Here is a 15,864-nt window from a genome sequence, read left to right as displayed (position 1 = left end):
ACAGAAACAAACAAGACTGTAATTGTTGAAATATGAAGAGTATGTTGGTACACAACGAATGTAGATTGTATAGAGGTCAAATAATCTGGATTTGGGTAAATTTGACGAGAGTTCATATTAAGATCTTCAATAATATTGACTATTAATTGCAGACTTGACAAATCTGAGCTCAGTTTGAGACAATGGAGACATTTGTGAAATAGTAGCCTTTTCTCAAGAAAATGATCCGAGACGCAGGAGATTTAAGTTTCTATTCGCGGGCCTACTCACAATTTGATATCCTTGATGACTAGTGGTTGGTGGTCTGTTCAAATCTGTTAAAAAGTGATGCTAGTAAACCACTAGCAAACACCAGAGCAGTTCACCTCTCCTCATAACTGTGGCCAGGCTCCTTTAGCAGACATCCTCCTTGCATCAGCCCATTCTTAAATTGACATTATTTTGTGCAACATACAAGCCAAAACCGCCAATGCAGGCTGGGTCGAAATGGAAATACACCCCAAATGCCATGGAATATGGGGTTAGGTCTCAACGACGTTGAACTTGGGTAGGTGATGGTATCTCTGATGCTGCCCCTCCCCTCCCTTCTCCTCCATCTGTTTCCATCTCTCAGGGTTGACCACACAGCTCTGCTACCCTGGCTTCTAGTGGAGCCTCATTGTGCAACGCAGGCAGCTTCTGGTTTTCCGGACTCTATAAAAAAGTACAGAAGGGAAAAGGAGATGCACAGAAAGAGGTGGCAAGTGAAGGCTTGGGCCTCGCTCGGTCGTTTTTTTTAAGCATGGTACACCAGGCACATCGTTCGCTTTTTTTGTCACTGGCTTCCTCCGTTTAGGGTGAACCAGTGTTATCTGGTTTACTGGGCAACCTAGTAGGGGGAAATGATACTGAATGACTTGGAGAGATTAGCAACCACAGGACAGGTCCAGCCAACATGCAGGCCTGTACGTTAGCGCTCAGCCGCTTCTCTCGCTCGCAAACTTGCCACCACTTCTTCAAACAAAGAGAGAGAACGCAATGCGCTATGAAGGGTTAAAGGCTTTTTAAATCCTATTAACAACGATATCTCTGTATCTGTTCTCCCCAGGTGGTTTGTTCAGGGCCCCTCCTTCAGGGGAAGCCATCATCTTTGGCTTAAAAATGTGTCTGTTCCGTTTCAACCGGAGTATGAATAAACTGTTGTGGTGTGAAAATGGCTCATCATACAATAAATTAACTGCATGTCTGCTATTTTCAACATGTTTGCTCTTTCAAATATTCCATAAGGCCCAAGATGATCACTTTAAATGCTTTAAAATCCATACTTAAACTTTTTTCATTACACAAACTTGTGTTTGACTCTTTCAATTTGTCTTCATATGCATACATTCTTATAGTTTTAACATGAGTGGTTTTCTTTCATTTTTTCTACTACACCATAAAGATCATAATTGATATTCGCCTAAATTCTGATTCTGGTAAAATATCAGAGTTGGTGCTGCTAGATCTTGGTGCTGCATTTGACACTGTCGATCATAACATACTTCTAGAGAGACTAGAAAATTGCGTCACTCTTTCTGGGTCCACAAATGGTTCAGTTCATACTTAGATGTCAAAGGTTATTTTGTGAGTATAGGAGAACATATGTCTAAATGGACGTCAATGACATGGGGAGTCCCACAAGGCTCAATTCTTGCGCCACTCTTGTTCAGCCTGCATATGCTCCTATGGAATAAAATAATGAAAAAGAACCAAATTGCATGTTACAGCTATACAGATGACACCTTGATTTACTTAGCCTTATCGCTAAATGACTACAGCACCATTGACTCTCTCTGCCAATGCATTGATGAAATTAACAGATGGATTGGCCAAAACTTTCTTCAGTTAAACAAGGAGAAAACTGAAGTCATTGCATTTGGAAACAAAATTGAAGTTCTCAAGGTGAATGCATACCTTGATTTTACAGGTCAAACGACTAAACAACAAGTCAAGAATCTTGGTGTGATTCTTGAGTCAGACCTTAGTTTCAGTAGTCAGGTTAAAGTGGTAACTAAATCAGGATACTACCATCTCAATAACATTGCACCAATTAGATGTTTGTTTTCCAGCCAAGACTTGGGAGAATCTTGTTCATGCCTTTATTACCAGCAGGGTGGATTATTACAATGGTCTTCTCACCGGCCTTCCCAAGCAGACCATAAGAATGCTGCTACAAAGATTCTGACCAGAACCAGAAAATCAGAGCATATTACACCAGTCCCCAGTTCCTTACACTGGCTTTTAAAGTACTATTGCTTGTTTATGAATAACTAAATGCCCTAGGACTGAAATACATTGCAGATATGCTCACTGAATATAAACCTAACAGACCACTTAGGTCACTAGGATCAAGTCAGTTAGATAAAGCAAGGGTTCAGTTCACTCTAAACAATGGGAATCAGCTTTTAGCTTTTATACCGCCCGTAGCTGGAATCAGCTTCCAGAAGAGATCAGATGTGCTAAAACATTAGCAACATTTAAATCCAGACTCAAAACTCATCCGTTTAGCTGTGCATTTACTCAACTAGCATGTCCGAACTCACTGAACTGTATTTCATGTATAATAATTCAATCCATTTTTTACGTTTTTAAATTCCTAGTTTTTATTGTTGTGATTACTTTTATATGATTATTTTAACTATTTGTTTGTAAAGCACTTTGATTTACAATAGTGTATGAAGTGTGCTATATAAATACACTTGGCTTACACTACACTAAACATCAAGAAAATCTTGCAACAAACCGGATTCCTTTTCACATCGACTACACTAAACATATTCAATAAATCACAATAAATAAAAATAACATAAAAACAAAACCTATTGAATATTGTCTGTCTAAGGTTCATTTAGATATGAGAAAAAAAACGTAATAGTGTTTATACTGTAGAAACAGTTCATAGTCTTTATACTGTTGTGTTCAAAATTATTCAACCCCCAATGCTGTAAATGGTTTTAGGGAATTTAGTGTACATTTGTAATTGTATTCAGAATGAAATCCTACAAGGACTTCTTAAAGAACCATATGCAACTAAAATGACATCAATCAGTTTTGTAATACAGTAGTAAATGTTTCTTTTGTGAATTCTTCATTGACATAATTATTCAACCCCTTAAAGACTACCACTCTGAAGAACAGAGGTTCAATGAAGTGTTTTCAATCAGGTATTGAAAACACCTGTGGATATCAGGGAGCAGCAATAAAGCCTAATAAGCACCAATTAGGCAGCTTTAAAATGACTGTGATACTCAGCTCCTTCTAGACATTTACTGGTGTGGTTACAAACATGGTGAGGTCAAGAGATTGGTCCAGGAAGACAAGAGAACATGTGATTACTCTTCACAGGAAGGGCAATGGCTATAAGAAGATTGCAAAGATGTTAAACATACCAAGAGACACCATAGGAAGCATCATTCGCAAATTCAAGGCAAAGGGCACTGTTGAGACGCTACCTGGTCGTGGCAGAAAGAAGATGCTGACTTCGACTGCTGTGCACTACCTGAAGCGTAGAGTGGAGAAAAGTCCCCATGTGACTGCTGAGGAACTGAGAAAAGATTTGTCAGATGTGGGTACTGAAGTTTCTGCTCAGACAATACGGCGCACCCTGCGTAATGAAGGCCTCCATGCCAGAACTCCCAGGCGCACCCCCTTGCTGTCCCCAAAGAATAAGAAGAGTCGACTGCAGTATGCCAAAAGTCATGTGGACAAACCACAGAAGTTTTGGGATAGTGTTCTGTGGACTGATGAAACAAAATTAGAACTGTTTGGGCCCATGGATCAACGCTATGTTTGGAGGAGGCCTATGAAGAAAAGAACACCTTGCCTACTGTGAAGCATGGCGGGGGGTCAATCATGCTTTGGGGCTGTTTTGCTTCTGCAGGTACTGGGAAGCTTCAGCGTGTGCAAGGTACCATGAATTCTCTTCAGTACCAGGAGATATTGGATGACAATGTGATGCAGTCCGTCACAAACCTGAGGCTTGGAAGACGTTGGACCTTTCAACAGGACAATGATCCCAAGCATACCTCCAAGTCCACTAGAGCATGGTTGCAGATTAAAGGCTGGAACATTTTGAAGTGGCCATCGCAGTCACCAGACTTAAATCCGATTGAGAACCTCTGGTGGGACTTAAAGAAAGCAGTTGCAGTGCGCAAGCCTAAGAATGTGACTGAACTGGAGGCTTTTGCCCATGATGAATGGGCGAAGATACCCGTAGATCGCTGCAAGACACTTGTGTCAAGCTATGCTTCATGTTTAAAAGCTGTTATAACTGTAAAAGGATGTTGTACTAAGTACTAAGATTGAATGTCACTTGGGGGTTGAATAAAACTGATAATGATGTGAGCTCAGAAAAGACATTTGTGGTTATTTCATTATAAATGTTGTTATATCTGTCTGACCTACACCTGCCTCTTTGATTTAATTGTAAGCAGGATGACTGAATGATCATAATCAATGTCAAACCGACCAAAACAATCAATTTCAGTGGGGGTTGAATAATTTTGAACACAACTGTGTGGAAGGGTGTTGATAATCTTTAAGGTGAAAGTGCTGCTTTAAAATAAAAAATAAATAGCGCAATAACGTAAAACAATCTATAAAAACGTATCTCTCTAAAAGTGTGATTAGATGTACAAAAACAATATGTAAAAATGTTTCGTTTACATATTTGATGTACTGTAAAAACGTAACTGTGACCTCCAGCGTCACTGCTCCTCTGGGCGTGACGTCGCACACGGCTGCGCGCAAACATAAAACATTTCGACTTTATGCAGCGATGCACAGACTGCTCAGCGTATGACATCAAAGCACCGCGACACCTTGTCAAAGCAGACTGCTCTGTATCCTCTCGCGGTACTTGATATCATTATTAATAATTGGTCTAAGTTGTTTAATATACCACATTTTAACCCCAAATGTGTATTTTTAATCGAATCTCTAACAAAGTACCTCATTATGATTATTCTGCGAAATATTCTCCCATGAGTCATCGCGCGGACAGTTTAGTCACATGATATATTACACTTTACTCAACGATGTTGAAAATAAACCAATAATAGTCCTTTGCAGTTACTTGGTAAAATCATTATAAATTCGTTGTGCTTATTTTAAAAGTGTATGACAAATAATTACAAATAAATTTAAACACGAGCGTTCGCGTTTAGCGCCCCCTAGCGCCCACAGACAAATATGTTTTGAAGCGAGTCAATGGCGCGCTACTAGTGACGTGAGCTGTTAGCCGGTTAGCATTTCCAAACACAAAATATTGCTTGTTTATATCCACACTGATGAAAATTGATCTCAACGTTTGTTTTCGCTATGTTGCCCCGATTTTGGCACGTCCAGTCCTCACTTTTATGTCCAGTGCAGAGAGTAAAAGCAGACATGGAAACTTAAGGGTGTGTTGCTCATACGACTGGCAGATCTTGAATCAGTTTTGAATCGCAGTGCATTTTATCTGTGCAAACATTCGCAACATATTCTAAAAGCAGTAAGTAAATCTCTAAAAAGTTATTTCTAAGCAATGTAATACTACAATGGTTTGCAACTTTCTTATTATAAGTATAGTAAATATATGCATTTAATCTTTTAAGGTTATGCTATATGTATAGCTATATAAGATATAGTTCTAATTTATTCTTGTACTGTTATACTACACCATTTATTCTACTGTACATTTTTCAGAAATGCCATTTTTAAATGAGGAAATAAATCTGATAGGCATTACATCTCTTCTTTGATCTTTGCTTCAGAGTCATAAAGTCCTGCAATGGATTCTGTGCCTGAAAATGTCTCCGGAGACTCCAAAGGTTCCTCTGGATCTCCAAAAGGGACACAGGAGATGCGGAGCACCGTAAGACATCATCCATTACCAGATGTTTCATTCATTATTTCTTATCAATGCACAGTTCAGCACCTGTCAGTCATTGTATGCTGATGATTGACTTTTGCCTTTTCAATGTGACACGAGTAATCTCATTCATTAGTAAATAATCCACAGATACGTTTGGAGTTTGCCCACTTGCTCTGCGCAGTTTCTTGCTCTGTTAGCGCCTTCAAAACTTGTCAGGCATAACACATTTGATTCTAAATATTAGATTCATCATCTGAATATCAAGAGTACGTTTAATGGGCAATGCTTAACCAGTTGAGCTACAGATACCGGTTTGGGGGGTTGATCTTTGTGTTTTAAGACTTCTTCTGTGCTCTCCAGAGAGAGAACAGCAAGCCGAGCCATAGGAATAGCCTGCAGGGGGCAAGGAGGAAGGGAAGAATGGATCAGAGTAAAGCAGAGGAGGAGATGAGGAGTCAGCTCCAAAACCTGGTAAATTCATGTTCATCAAGAACCAATTATTGGATCAAAATAGGAGCCCAACTGTTGGGTTAAATGAAGCAAGAAACTATTGGGTTTGTCCCTTTTTGATCCAGCCATGAAAGCATTTTTTCCAGAACATCTTTTAGTTTCTGTTGTGCTTACATCTTGTTACAGAACGGTTTGTCTATCTGTAGATAAATTAATACAAATGTTATATGTCTGTTACTAATAAAACAATAGTATAACAGTAAAGTAACAGAATGATATAAACTTAAATAAAGGAAGTAATCAGGAAAGCTCAACCCAAAGTTTTTAAATGAATAAAAGCACAATATATATTTACATTTGATGTGTCGATGCAGGTCACATATCGACAGCTTAACCAATTGTCCATAGGTTGATCAGATCTTAAAAATATTGCCAATACAAGTGGTTTATTTATTGTTTTGTGATATACCCACAAAGATGGGCTTGTGTGAGTGGGATATGTTTTGATCTGTTTTAGGATGTCCGGGGGAAGACTAAAGCAACAGGAACCGGTCTCGTCTACGTGGACGCGTTCATTCGCTATCACTGCCTCTGGGACAGCAGGTGAGGCTTTAATGTTGTCTTTTTTGACTGGATTCACGTATTTTAGATTTCACGGGCTATACAACATTCCGAGACACAATAGAAGTGAGCATTTATTAAAATATGTGTAAATAAATGTCTTTTAGTTAAAAGCTTAATAAGACCATATCTACTATTCTTCACTTTTAAACCATATTTCACATAGGTCACATAGTTTAATTACAGTTAGTATATAACAGAAGATTGAAAGTTGTCTTGTTTTATTTTTCAGTCATCCAGAGCGCCCAGAGAGAGTGGCTGTTGTTATGGACACGCTGGATAAAGAGTGTTTGCTGGCACGCTGCGTACGGGTCGAGGTACTTCTCTTGTGATTTTATGTTTTAAATGGTCCTTTTATTGTGCTTCAAATAATGTTTGTGTGTGTTTCAGGCCAAAGCTGCATCAGAGGACGATCTCTTACTCGTTCATACGTACGTAAACATTTACATTCAACACAGACGCTTTTCATCCGTTTCTTACTGTGCATTGAAGAGTAAAAATCTGAGTAATCTATTTTGTTTGTACAGGAAAGGGTACATCGAGCTGATGAGATCCACACAGAATATGACCGAAGAAGAACTGAAGACGCTTGCCGATAAATATGACTCGGTCTATCTCCATCCTGTAAGTCCATCATCACAGGTCTTCTTCATGATTATTCATTCAAACATTTTGGACAGAAGCTTTTGGTTTTAATATAGAAAGATTGTATCTTTGTTTGTGAACACAGGAACTTTTCACTTCGGCTTGTCTGGCGGTGGGATCGGTTCTCCAAATGGTGGATAAGGTGATGATGTCACAACTGCGTAACGGGTTCTGTGTCGTCAGGTTGTACAGCACTTTTTCTTTTGCATTACCATCATCTTGCATTTTGTTTGTTTCGAATTACTCATAGATCTGTTTTTGTTTATCTGCATACACACAGGCCTCCTGGTCACCACGCTCACGTAGATCAGATGAACGGCTACTGTATGTTCAATAACCTGGCTATAGCGGCACGATACGCTCAGAAACAGCACGGAGTGGAACGGTGAGTGATGACTACTTTTAATACACGTACAGTATTATTTTTTTCAGGCCAACCTCATTTTCCACAGAATATTCTGCAAATGATGTATTTTCAACCCGGTTTGACATGCTTGAATGTCGCGTATTTTCCCCCAGAGTTCTGATTGTGGATTGGGACGTGCATCACGGCCAGGGAGTCCAGTATATTTTTGAAGAGGATCCCAGGTACACTTGTGTGTTTACTCTTCTTGTTTAATCGTCAGCCACAGATTAAGCACCGCGTGTTGGGCAACGATGTCATCGTCTCATCTCTGTTCTCTCTTCTTGTGTTCAGTGTGCTGTATTTCTCAGTGCACAGATATGAAGACGGCTCGTTCTGGCCTCACCTCAAAGAGTCTTCGAGCAGTTCAGTAGGTTCAGGAGCGGGTCAGGGCTACAACATCAACATACCCTGGAACAAGGTGAATATCACAAATTCCCCCTCCAAAGACATCTCGGTGGTTATTCGACCACCCGTGTTTACATATGAGCACGCTTTCTATGTTAAGCAACTTATTTACCGCCCAGATTTTTGCCAAAAACGCTATTTGAAAGATTAATTTTTGTGCACATGCAGCAATTATACAATTATGCAAGTGATGATTTTCATACAGATGTCTTAAGTTATATGTGTGTTACCCATTCTAAAGGATCCACAGGAGTACAACCTTCATATTATAAGGAGAGCAAATTATCAGGGAAAATATACAAATATAGAATATGGCTCCTTTAAGTACGGCACTTGAGTGACCTCTGACCTCTGTTTTCAGACAGGAATGGAAGATGGAGATTACGTGGCAGTTTTCCAGCAGGTCCTCCTGCCGGTGGCGTACGAGGTACGAACAGCTCTCGGATGAATCGCATGGACATTGGATGAAGTGTTTGTTTAATAATTGTGTTGTGTGTGTTCCGCACAGTTTCAGCCACAGCTGGTGTTAGTGGCGGGAGGCTTTGACTCGGTGATCGGAGACCCGAAGGTGTGCAACAGATGTAATATTTGATGCTCTGCATATACCGTGACGTCCTTTTGTAAAGCAGTTCATTTGGTATGTTTAGGGTGAGATGCGAGCGAGTCCACAGTGTTTCTCTATTCTGACTCACATGCTGAAAGGTATTGCACAGGGGCGACTCGTGATGGCCCTTGAGGTAAAATCATAACACGGAATAAAAAAATTGCACAATATTTCTTCTTGTGATTTAACATCTCGTTCTGTTAGGGTGGATATAACCTGGAGTCCACCGCTGAGGGCGTTTGTGCATCTGTGAGGTCACTTCTGGGCGACCCCTGCCCTCATCTGACCTCTCCTGGTGCTCCGAGTGAAAGGTGAAGAAACTGAGACGCTCATGGTTTATCTGCATTGTATCTTCCTTCTGCATGTTGGTTTTGAAATAGTTTTCTTGTATTGTTGCAGTGCACTAAAGTCCATCTCACAGACCACCTCAGCCCTGTATCCATTTTGGAAGAGTCTTCAGACACTTGGTATGAGCTCAAAATAATTATTTACAAACAAATACCTGATCGTTTTATCTGTGTAACATGTAAAACCAAGATCCTGTCATCCTTCTTCAGTCCTTTTTTAGTTTTCCCAACATTCCCATAAGAGTTTAAACTTGTTTCATATGGCAACAAAATTTCAAAACGTGTGTATGTTGATGTTTAGAGGGCGGTCCTCTGTCGGATGTCACACCCCTGCCCGCTCCGGTATGTACAGAGGTAAAGATCTCTTCCTCCGTCACCGGGCTGGTTTATGACCAAATGATGATGCTGCATCACAACATTTGGGATAGGTGAGAGCCGAGCGGCGCTGATCTATATCATCCTGCATCTTTGTGATGTGGGAGAAGAGCATCCCTTGGCGTATGTCGTCACATCAAATAAGGAAATATCTCTTCCCACAGTCATCACCCAGAACTCCCTCAGAGAATTTCACGAATCTTTGCCCGTCACGAGGAGTCGGGCCTGCTGTCTCGCTGCCATCGGATACCCACTCGCTTAGCATCGGAAGAAGAGCTGGCACTATGCCACAGGTAAAATGTGTGCAAATATTGTATTTCAGTAAAATATCTGTATTTTATTTGCGTGATAAATCAAGTTTTCTGATCGTTTCTTGGGTTAATGTATGTTGATTCTCTCTCGCGTCAGTTCGGAGCACATCAGCACGATGAAGAACACAGAGCGCATGAAACCCAGAGATCTTCATCGACTGGGGAACGATTACAATTCTATTTTCATCAGTAATGAGAGCTATAAATGTGCCCTGATGGCTGCCGGAGCGTGTTTCAACTCCGTACAGGCCATTCTTACAGGCCAGGTCTGTGTTATTGATTCTTCATTACAAAACTTTACATCTCAGTTTATCTTTGCTTATATTTGAGATCGAGAACTGTTTGTTTCGTGTTGTAGGTGAGAAATGGTGTGGCTATAGTCCGTCCTCCAGGTCACCATGCAGAGGAAGACAAAGCCTGTGGGTTCTGTTTCTTTAACACCGCTGCGCTGACGGCACGCTACGCCCAGAGCATCACCAACCAATCGCTGCGCGTCCTCATCCTTGACTGGGATGTTCATCACGGAAACGGCACACAGCACATCTTTGATGAGGATGACAGGTTTGCCTAAATTACAGTTTTGCTCACATTTCATTTAAAGTCATCTAGTGCATTATGGGACATTTTTCAAACGTAAAAGTGTTTCCTGTCTGCCAGCGTTCTGTACATCTCTTTGCATCGCTACGAAGATGCAACGTTCTTCCCCAGCTCTGAGGATGCTAACTATGATCAGGTGGGACGAGGGAAAGGAAAAGGTTACAATGTCAACATCCCCTGGAACGCAGGGAAGATGGGAGACGCTGAATACCTGGCGGCTTTCCATCATGTAGTGATGCCCATCGCCAGAGAGGTATAACACACGCACACTCATTCTCAAAGACTTCATATTCAGTGTCTAGAAACATGTTAGTTGGTAAATAAAAATTTGGGGTTGTAGTTTGCTCCGGAGCTGGTGCTGGTATCTGCTGGGTTTGATGCGGCACGGGGCGATCCGTTAGGAGGGTATCAGGTCACACCTGAGGGTTACGCCCATTTCACCCACATGTTAATGAGCCTAGCAGCCGGCAGAGTGCTGGTCATACTAGAGGTGAGTGTTTGGAGTTTTGCCTTGTTGTAGTTTTATAAAATATTTTGAATAAGCTATTATGTTTATATTAAAGCATTTTTATTGTTTGCTTAAATATTACCTAATTATTACTTTTACCATTTCAAATATTACAGTTTTATGTTTTTTGGCCAACGAATCCAGATTCTCATGCTGTCTATTTATATTTATGCATTTGGCAGATGCTTTCATTTAAAGCGACTTAAATTGCATTATACTCTACATTTGTTTCTAAGTATGTGACATCCTTGGAATCAAACCCAAAACTTTGGCGTTGCCAGCGCTGCAGGAAGCTTAAAGTGATGGTTCATTCAAAAATAAAAATTCTGTCATTATTTACTGACCCTTTCGTCATTTTAAACCTGTATGACTTTCTTTATTCGGCAGATCACGAAAGAAGATATTTTGAAAAATGTTGGACCCCCATTCACTTGCATTGGTTTTGTGTCCATACAATAGAAGTGAATGGGCTCCAGTCCTGTAAGGTTACCAACTTTCTCCAAAATATCTCCTTTTGTGTTCTGCAGAAGAAAGTCATAAAGGTTTGAAATGACAAGAGGGCGAGTAAATAATGACAGAATTGTAAAAAAAATGTAGGGTCAACTTTTACTTTAAGATTTTATAATACGTGTTATATTAATAATAATATTAATACTTCAGTTATTAATATCACTATTATTGTTAGTATTGGTATATTGTGAAACGTTAGCCTCAAACTAAATGTAAATGAGAAACACCGTAGCAATAAACTGAAAGTTTTTCAAATAATATTTAGTCCAATATTTTAATAAATGACAATGGATAGTCACTTGTCTTGGTCTGTAGTATTTTAAAGAGATTTTAACTTCTGCCGTGTTTTATTGCAGGGAGGATATAACCTCACCTCCATCTCTGAATCCATGTCCATGTGCACCAGTATGTTACTGGGAGATTCCCCTCCCGCTCTGTCCAGCCTAAACCCTCCTCACCCCAGTGCTGCTGTCACCATCAACAATGTCCTCCGCGCTCATGCCCCCTACTGGAGATCCCTGAGAATACAGCGTGAGTTTGCACTGAACTGAGGCGGACAAACAAATGCATCACAAAATGTAGAATCATATCTGTCAAATCAAATGTATATCATTGATGTGTTTGTCTGTTTCAGTACCAGAGTCTCTCCGCTTGTCTTTACCATCTCCAGAACCCAAAAGCAAGCGGACATCAGTGGGCAAAAGCAAGAAATCTCCTCGCCAGTCCACCCCCTCCCAAACTCTCAGACAGGGACCGCAGCATCACGTCTCCCCCGAAGCCTCGGCTCCGCCCACTGCTGCACACGAGCATTCCGGCCTCGATGACCTCGCTCAGGGCATGCTCGCTCTGGATTTAAACACGAGTGCCTCGTCTAACCCCAGCCCAACGTCAGTTCCCATTGGAGGAGCTAGACGTAAGGTGAAACCTTCAGCCGGACAGATGTCAGATTCACCTCTGAAATTGGTGTCAGAGAACAGCAAAGACGAAAATGGGACCACGGCCATGACAACAGTGGGATCTGTAAGCATTCCTGTTAACAAAAGATTTTGACTTGCAAACATTGTTTAAATGTTTTGTCAACGTTGTTAAATGTAGATAAAACAAACAGAGGATTAGGATTACTTTAAAACTCAAGTTTAAAATATGATGTTCTCTCTGTTAAATATCTGGTAGACGCTGAAGTCTGAGACCACAGGAGAATCAGGTGGTGCCGGTGACCATAAAGGGGCCTGTGGGTACACTGAGAAATCCGTGTTTGAGCTGGTGTGTGGAGCCCAAGATGAAGATGGGGTAAAGAATCTTGAGTCCTCTCTGTTTCCTGTGTGTAATGTAATAGCAGAGTGGCGTGTTTATCTCTGCTCTCTATACCCCTCCACTCAACGATTTGAGCGCTAATCGAATTATTTGTCTTTGTTGCCAGGAGACGATGTTCGTGGTGGACCCGTTGTCATGGTGCCCACACTTGGAGTCCGTGCGGCCGGTGCCCGCAGGTGGCGTTGACGTCTTCCTTCCATGTGAAGATTGTGGAGGGGATGCTGAAAACTGGACCTGTCTCTTTTGCTACAAGGTTACTCATGTGCAAATTACACGCGTGTATTCTGACAGTGTGCAAAACTAATTTAATGGAGCACCAGTGTTAGAAGGACATTTTATTTAAACATGAAAATCCCATAATTTACACAGACTAATGCCATATCAGATGTTGATGACTTTGTTTCCTCTGTTTAATTCAATCAAAAACTTTTGTTATCTTCTAATATGGAAGATATAAGTCCTTATATGTGACCCCTTATCACAAAACCGGTCTTAAGTAGCGCGGGAACATTTTTAGTAAAAGCCAAAAATACATTGTATGGGTCAAAAATATAGATGTTTCTTTTATGCCAAAAATCAAGTAATGATCATGGTCCATGAAGATATTTAGTAAATTTCATACCGAAAAAATATAAAAACGTTATTTTTGTGAGTGGATTGCATGCTTTAGTGCCTCAGATTAATAACTTCAAAGGACATTTTCTCAATATTTAGATTTTTTGGCACCCTCAGTTTCCTGAGTTTTAAACGGTTGTATCTCCGCCAGATATCGTCATATCCTAACAACCCATACATCAATAGAAGGCTTGTTTATTCAACTTTAGGATGAAATGTTATCAATCTATCTATAATGTAAAAATCTCAATTTCGACCCATAAAACTGGTTTTGTCATCCAGGGTCAAATATATATGAGACAAGTGTTAAAACTTTTAAAGCAAACACATCCAACATTAATGTAATCCAAATGTGATTTGAAAACAATGTTTTTGTGAAAGAAAATGGTTAATGTATGAATCCTGATTAGCAAAATTATAACCAAAACAATGGCATAAGAATGTAACATATTGATAATGTAAAATCTCATTGGTTACCGATGGGTTGCCATATCTTTTAGCTTTTCATATTTTATGGCATTCAATGCTTTTCTTGTTTTTGTGTCATGTAGATTCCATGTTGTTGCTGTCAGGCAGAGACTTTAACCAAAACCACTGCTTTTTAGGAAATGTTTTTTAAAGTTAGTTTTATTATGTGAAAATGACCAAAAATAATGAATTATGAATAATATAATGCTTAAATCACAGCCAGTTGACAGTGAGAATATGAAACGTCATGTGGTTGAAAATATCATAAGAGTGCGGTTTCATATGTCTGTGTTTGTGGTGTGGACGGTTTTCAGGTGCTCTGCGGGCGTTATGTAAACCAGCACATGGTGACCCACGGGCAGCTGTCGGGTCATCCTCTGGTACTGAGTTTCGCTGATCTTTCGGTTTGGTGCTATGCCTGCGAGTCATACGTACACAACAAGGTGAGTTTATCTCAATGACGGACTGACATTCTGACTTCTGCTCAACGTCACATTAACATATTTATGAGCTTAATTTAGTCACGTACAGCGGTTAATGCTGTAATCTGATCTGACTTCAGAGAGGATTTATTCTTTACTGTGCGATTTCTGTAGGCTGGTGAAGATCAGGGGCACACGTGGCTGTTTAACAAAAACAAAAGCCGTCATAAATTCGTCAATTCACCTGTATTAATCTCTCTTTCTTTCTCTCTGCACATGCAGGCGCTCCATGAAGTCAAAAACTCTGCTCATTTAATGAAGTTTGGAGAGGAGATGGCTCCTTTCAACTAAACCTGCAGACAGCATTCATGGCCAAACAAGCAGAAGAGATGTGTGTGTTATTGTGTGCGTGTATTTTGTTCTGTGGTTTGTGTGTTAAATTCAAGTATTTTTCTCTATTGCGTGTTTTTCTCACTCACTTCTGTCACCTTTATCTTCATCTGGAATGATGTTCTTCATTGGTTGTTATCGTGCCAACGAAGGCCATTTGCCAAAATACTTCTTTTAGAATTATGTTGCAAACTATCCTAAATCTTGATCAAAATTTTAAAAGTCCTGTGCAAATTCATGTGTAACTTTTTTAATTTCCTGTCATTTTATTTTATACAGTTACCCCGAAAACAATAATAGTTTACCGGAAGCATGGTGCTTAATTCACAAATTTCCATCAACCTGCTTTTTAGGATTTTGAAAGAATTGTATATCAAGTCACAGGCAACGTTTTACACTGTACTGTTCACATTTCCTTTTTTATTGCTCAACTCCAGGCCACGATGATCAGATTATATAAAATATAATACCTTAATGATAAAGCAATATATAGTGCAATATATCCAGTAACAGTATGAAGACTCTGTGTAGCTGAGCTATTTTTCTGTTACATTTCCTTTTGTTCTCTTTGCACATGATATAGTAACACAATTGTATGCTCTTATGTTGTCTGAAAATCAACTTTGTAACTTTTGGTACACATTGCAAACTAAATAATAAAACCTTCAAGTGTTCTTACAAAGCAATGTTTATCTTATGATCTTGTTTGTGAAAGGCTTAAATCTTCTTTTTATGCATTTGGCAGACGCTTTTATCCAAAGCGACTTACATTGCACGATACTACACATTTTTTTGTTTTTGGGTATGAGCAATCCCTGGGATCAAACCCATGACCTTGGCGTTGCTAGCACCATGCTCTCACCACTGAGCTAATATTTCAAATATTAAAATATTTTTGCTTCACACTGCAAAAATTATTTTCTTAATAAAATATTTGTTCTGCAAAAAAAGACAAAAATACTTTGTGTTTTTTACGATACATTTATTTGCAAAGCAAAAAT

General features: G+C 39.7%; 1 protein-coding gene across 1 annotated transcript; it reads left to right on the top strand.

Annotated features, from left to right (window-relative positions):
• Positions 1-5,202: 5,202 nt before the first annotated feature.
• Positions 5,203-15,719, top strand: hdac6 (histone deacetylase 6). Its single transcript, XM_056730042.1, has 28 exons — positions 5,203-5,512; positions 5,775-5,875; positions 6,236-6,346; positions 6,843-6,928; positions 7,179-7,263; positions 7,337-7,377; positions 7,474-7,570; positions 7,677-7,774; positions 7,872-7,976; positions 8,111-8,179; positions 8,289-8,415; positions 8,764-8,829; positions 8,911-8,970; positions 9,050-9,139; positions 9,211-9,317; positions 9,406-9,473; positions 9,655-9,781; positions 9,893-10,021; positions 10,137-10,305; positions 10,398-10,600; positions 10,697-10,889; positions 10,977-11,126; positions 12,011-12,185; positions 12,289-12,674; positions 12,828-12,944; positions 13,075-13,221; positions 14,366-14,494; positions 14,756-15,719. Exons 2-28 carry the CDS (start codon positions 5,792-5,794, stop codon positions 14,822-14,824), a joined length of 3,288 nt encoding a protein of 1,095 aa, XP_056586020.1. The 5' UTR covers positions 5,203-5,512; positions 5,775-5,791; the 3' UTR covers positions 14,825-15,719.
• The last annotated feature ends 145 nt before the right edge of the window (positions 15,720-15,864 follow it).

Source organism: Triplophysa dalaica, chromosome 18 (genome assembly GCF_015846415.1).
Source record: "Triplophysa dalaica isolate WHDGS20190420 chromosome 18, ASM1584641v1, whole genome shotgun sequence".
NCBI classification, from domain to species: domain Eukaryota; kingdom Metazoa; phylum Chordata; class Actinopteri; order Cypriniformes; family Nemacheilidae; genus Triplophysa; species Triplophysa dalaica.
Note: the sequence above shows the minus strand (reverse complement) of the source record. Positions and strands in the feature narration are given on the sequence as shown.

Bases quoted from the DNA above. Each gene is read 5' to 3' on its own strand.
- hdac6 (XM_056730042.1), top strand. From the start codon at position 5,792: ATGGATTCTGTGCCTGAAAATGTCTCCGGAGACTCCAAAGGTTCCTCT. The intron at 8,830-8,910 runs GTACGAACAGCT...TGTTCCGCACAG, and splicing joins TCCTGCCGGTGGCGTACGAG to TTTCAGCCACAGCTGGTGTT. The intron at 9,782-9,892 runs GTGAGAGCCGAG...CTCTTCCCACAG, and splicing joins CATCACAACATTTGGGATAG to TCATCACCCAGAACTCCCTC.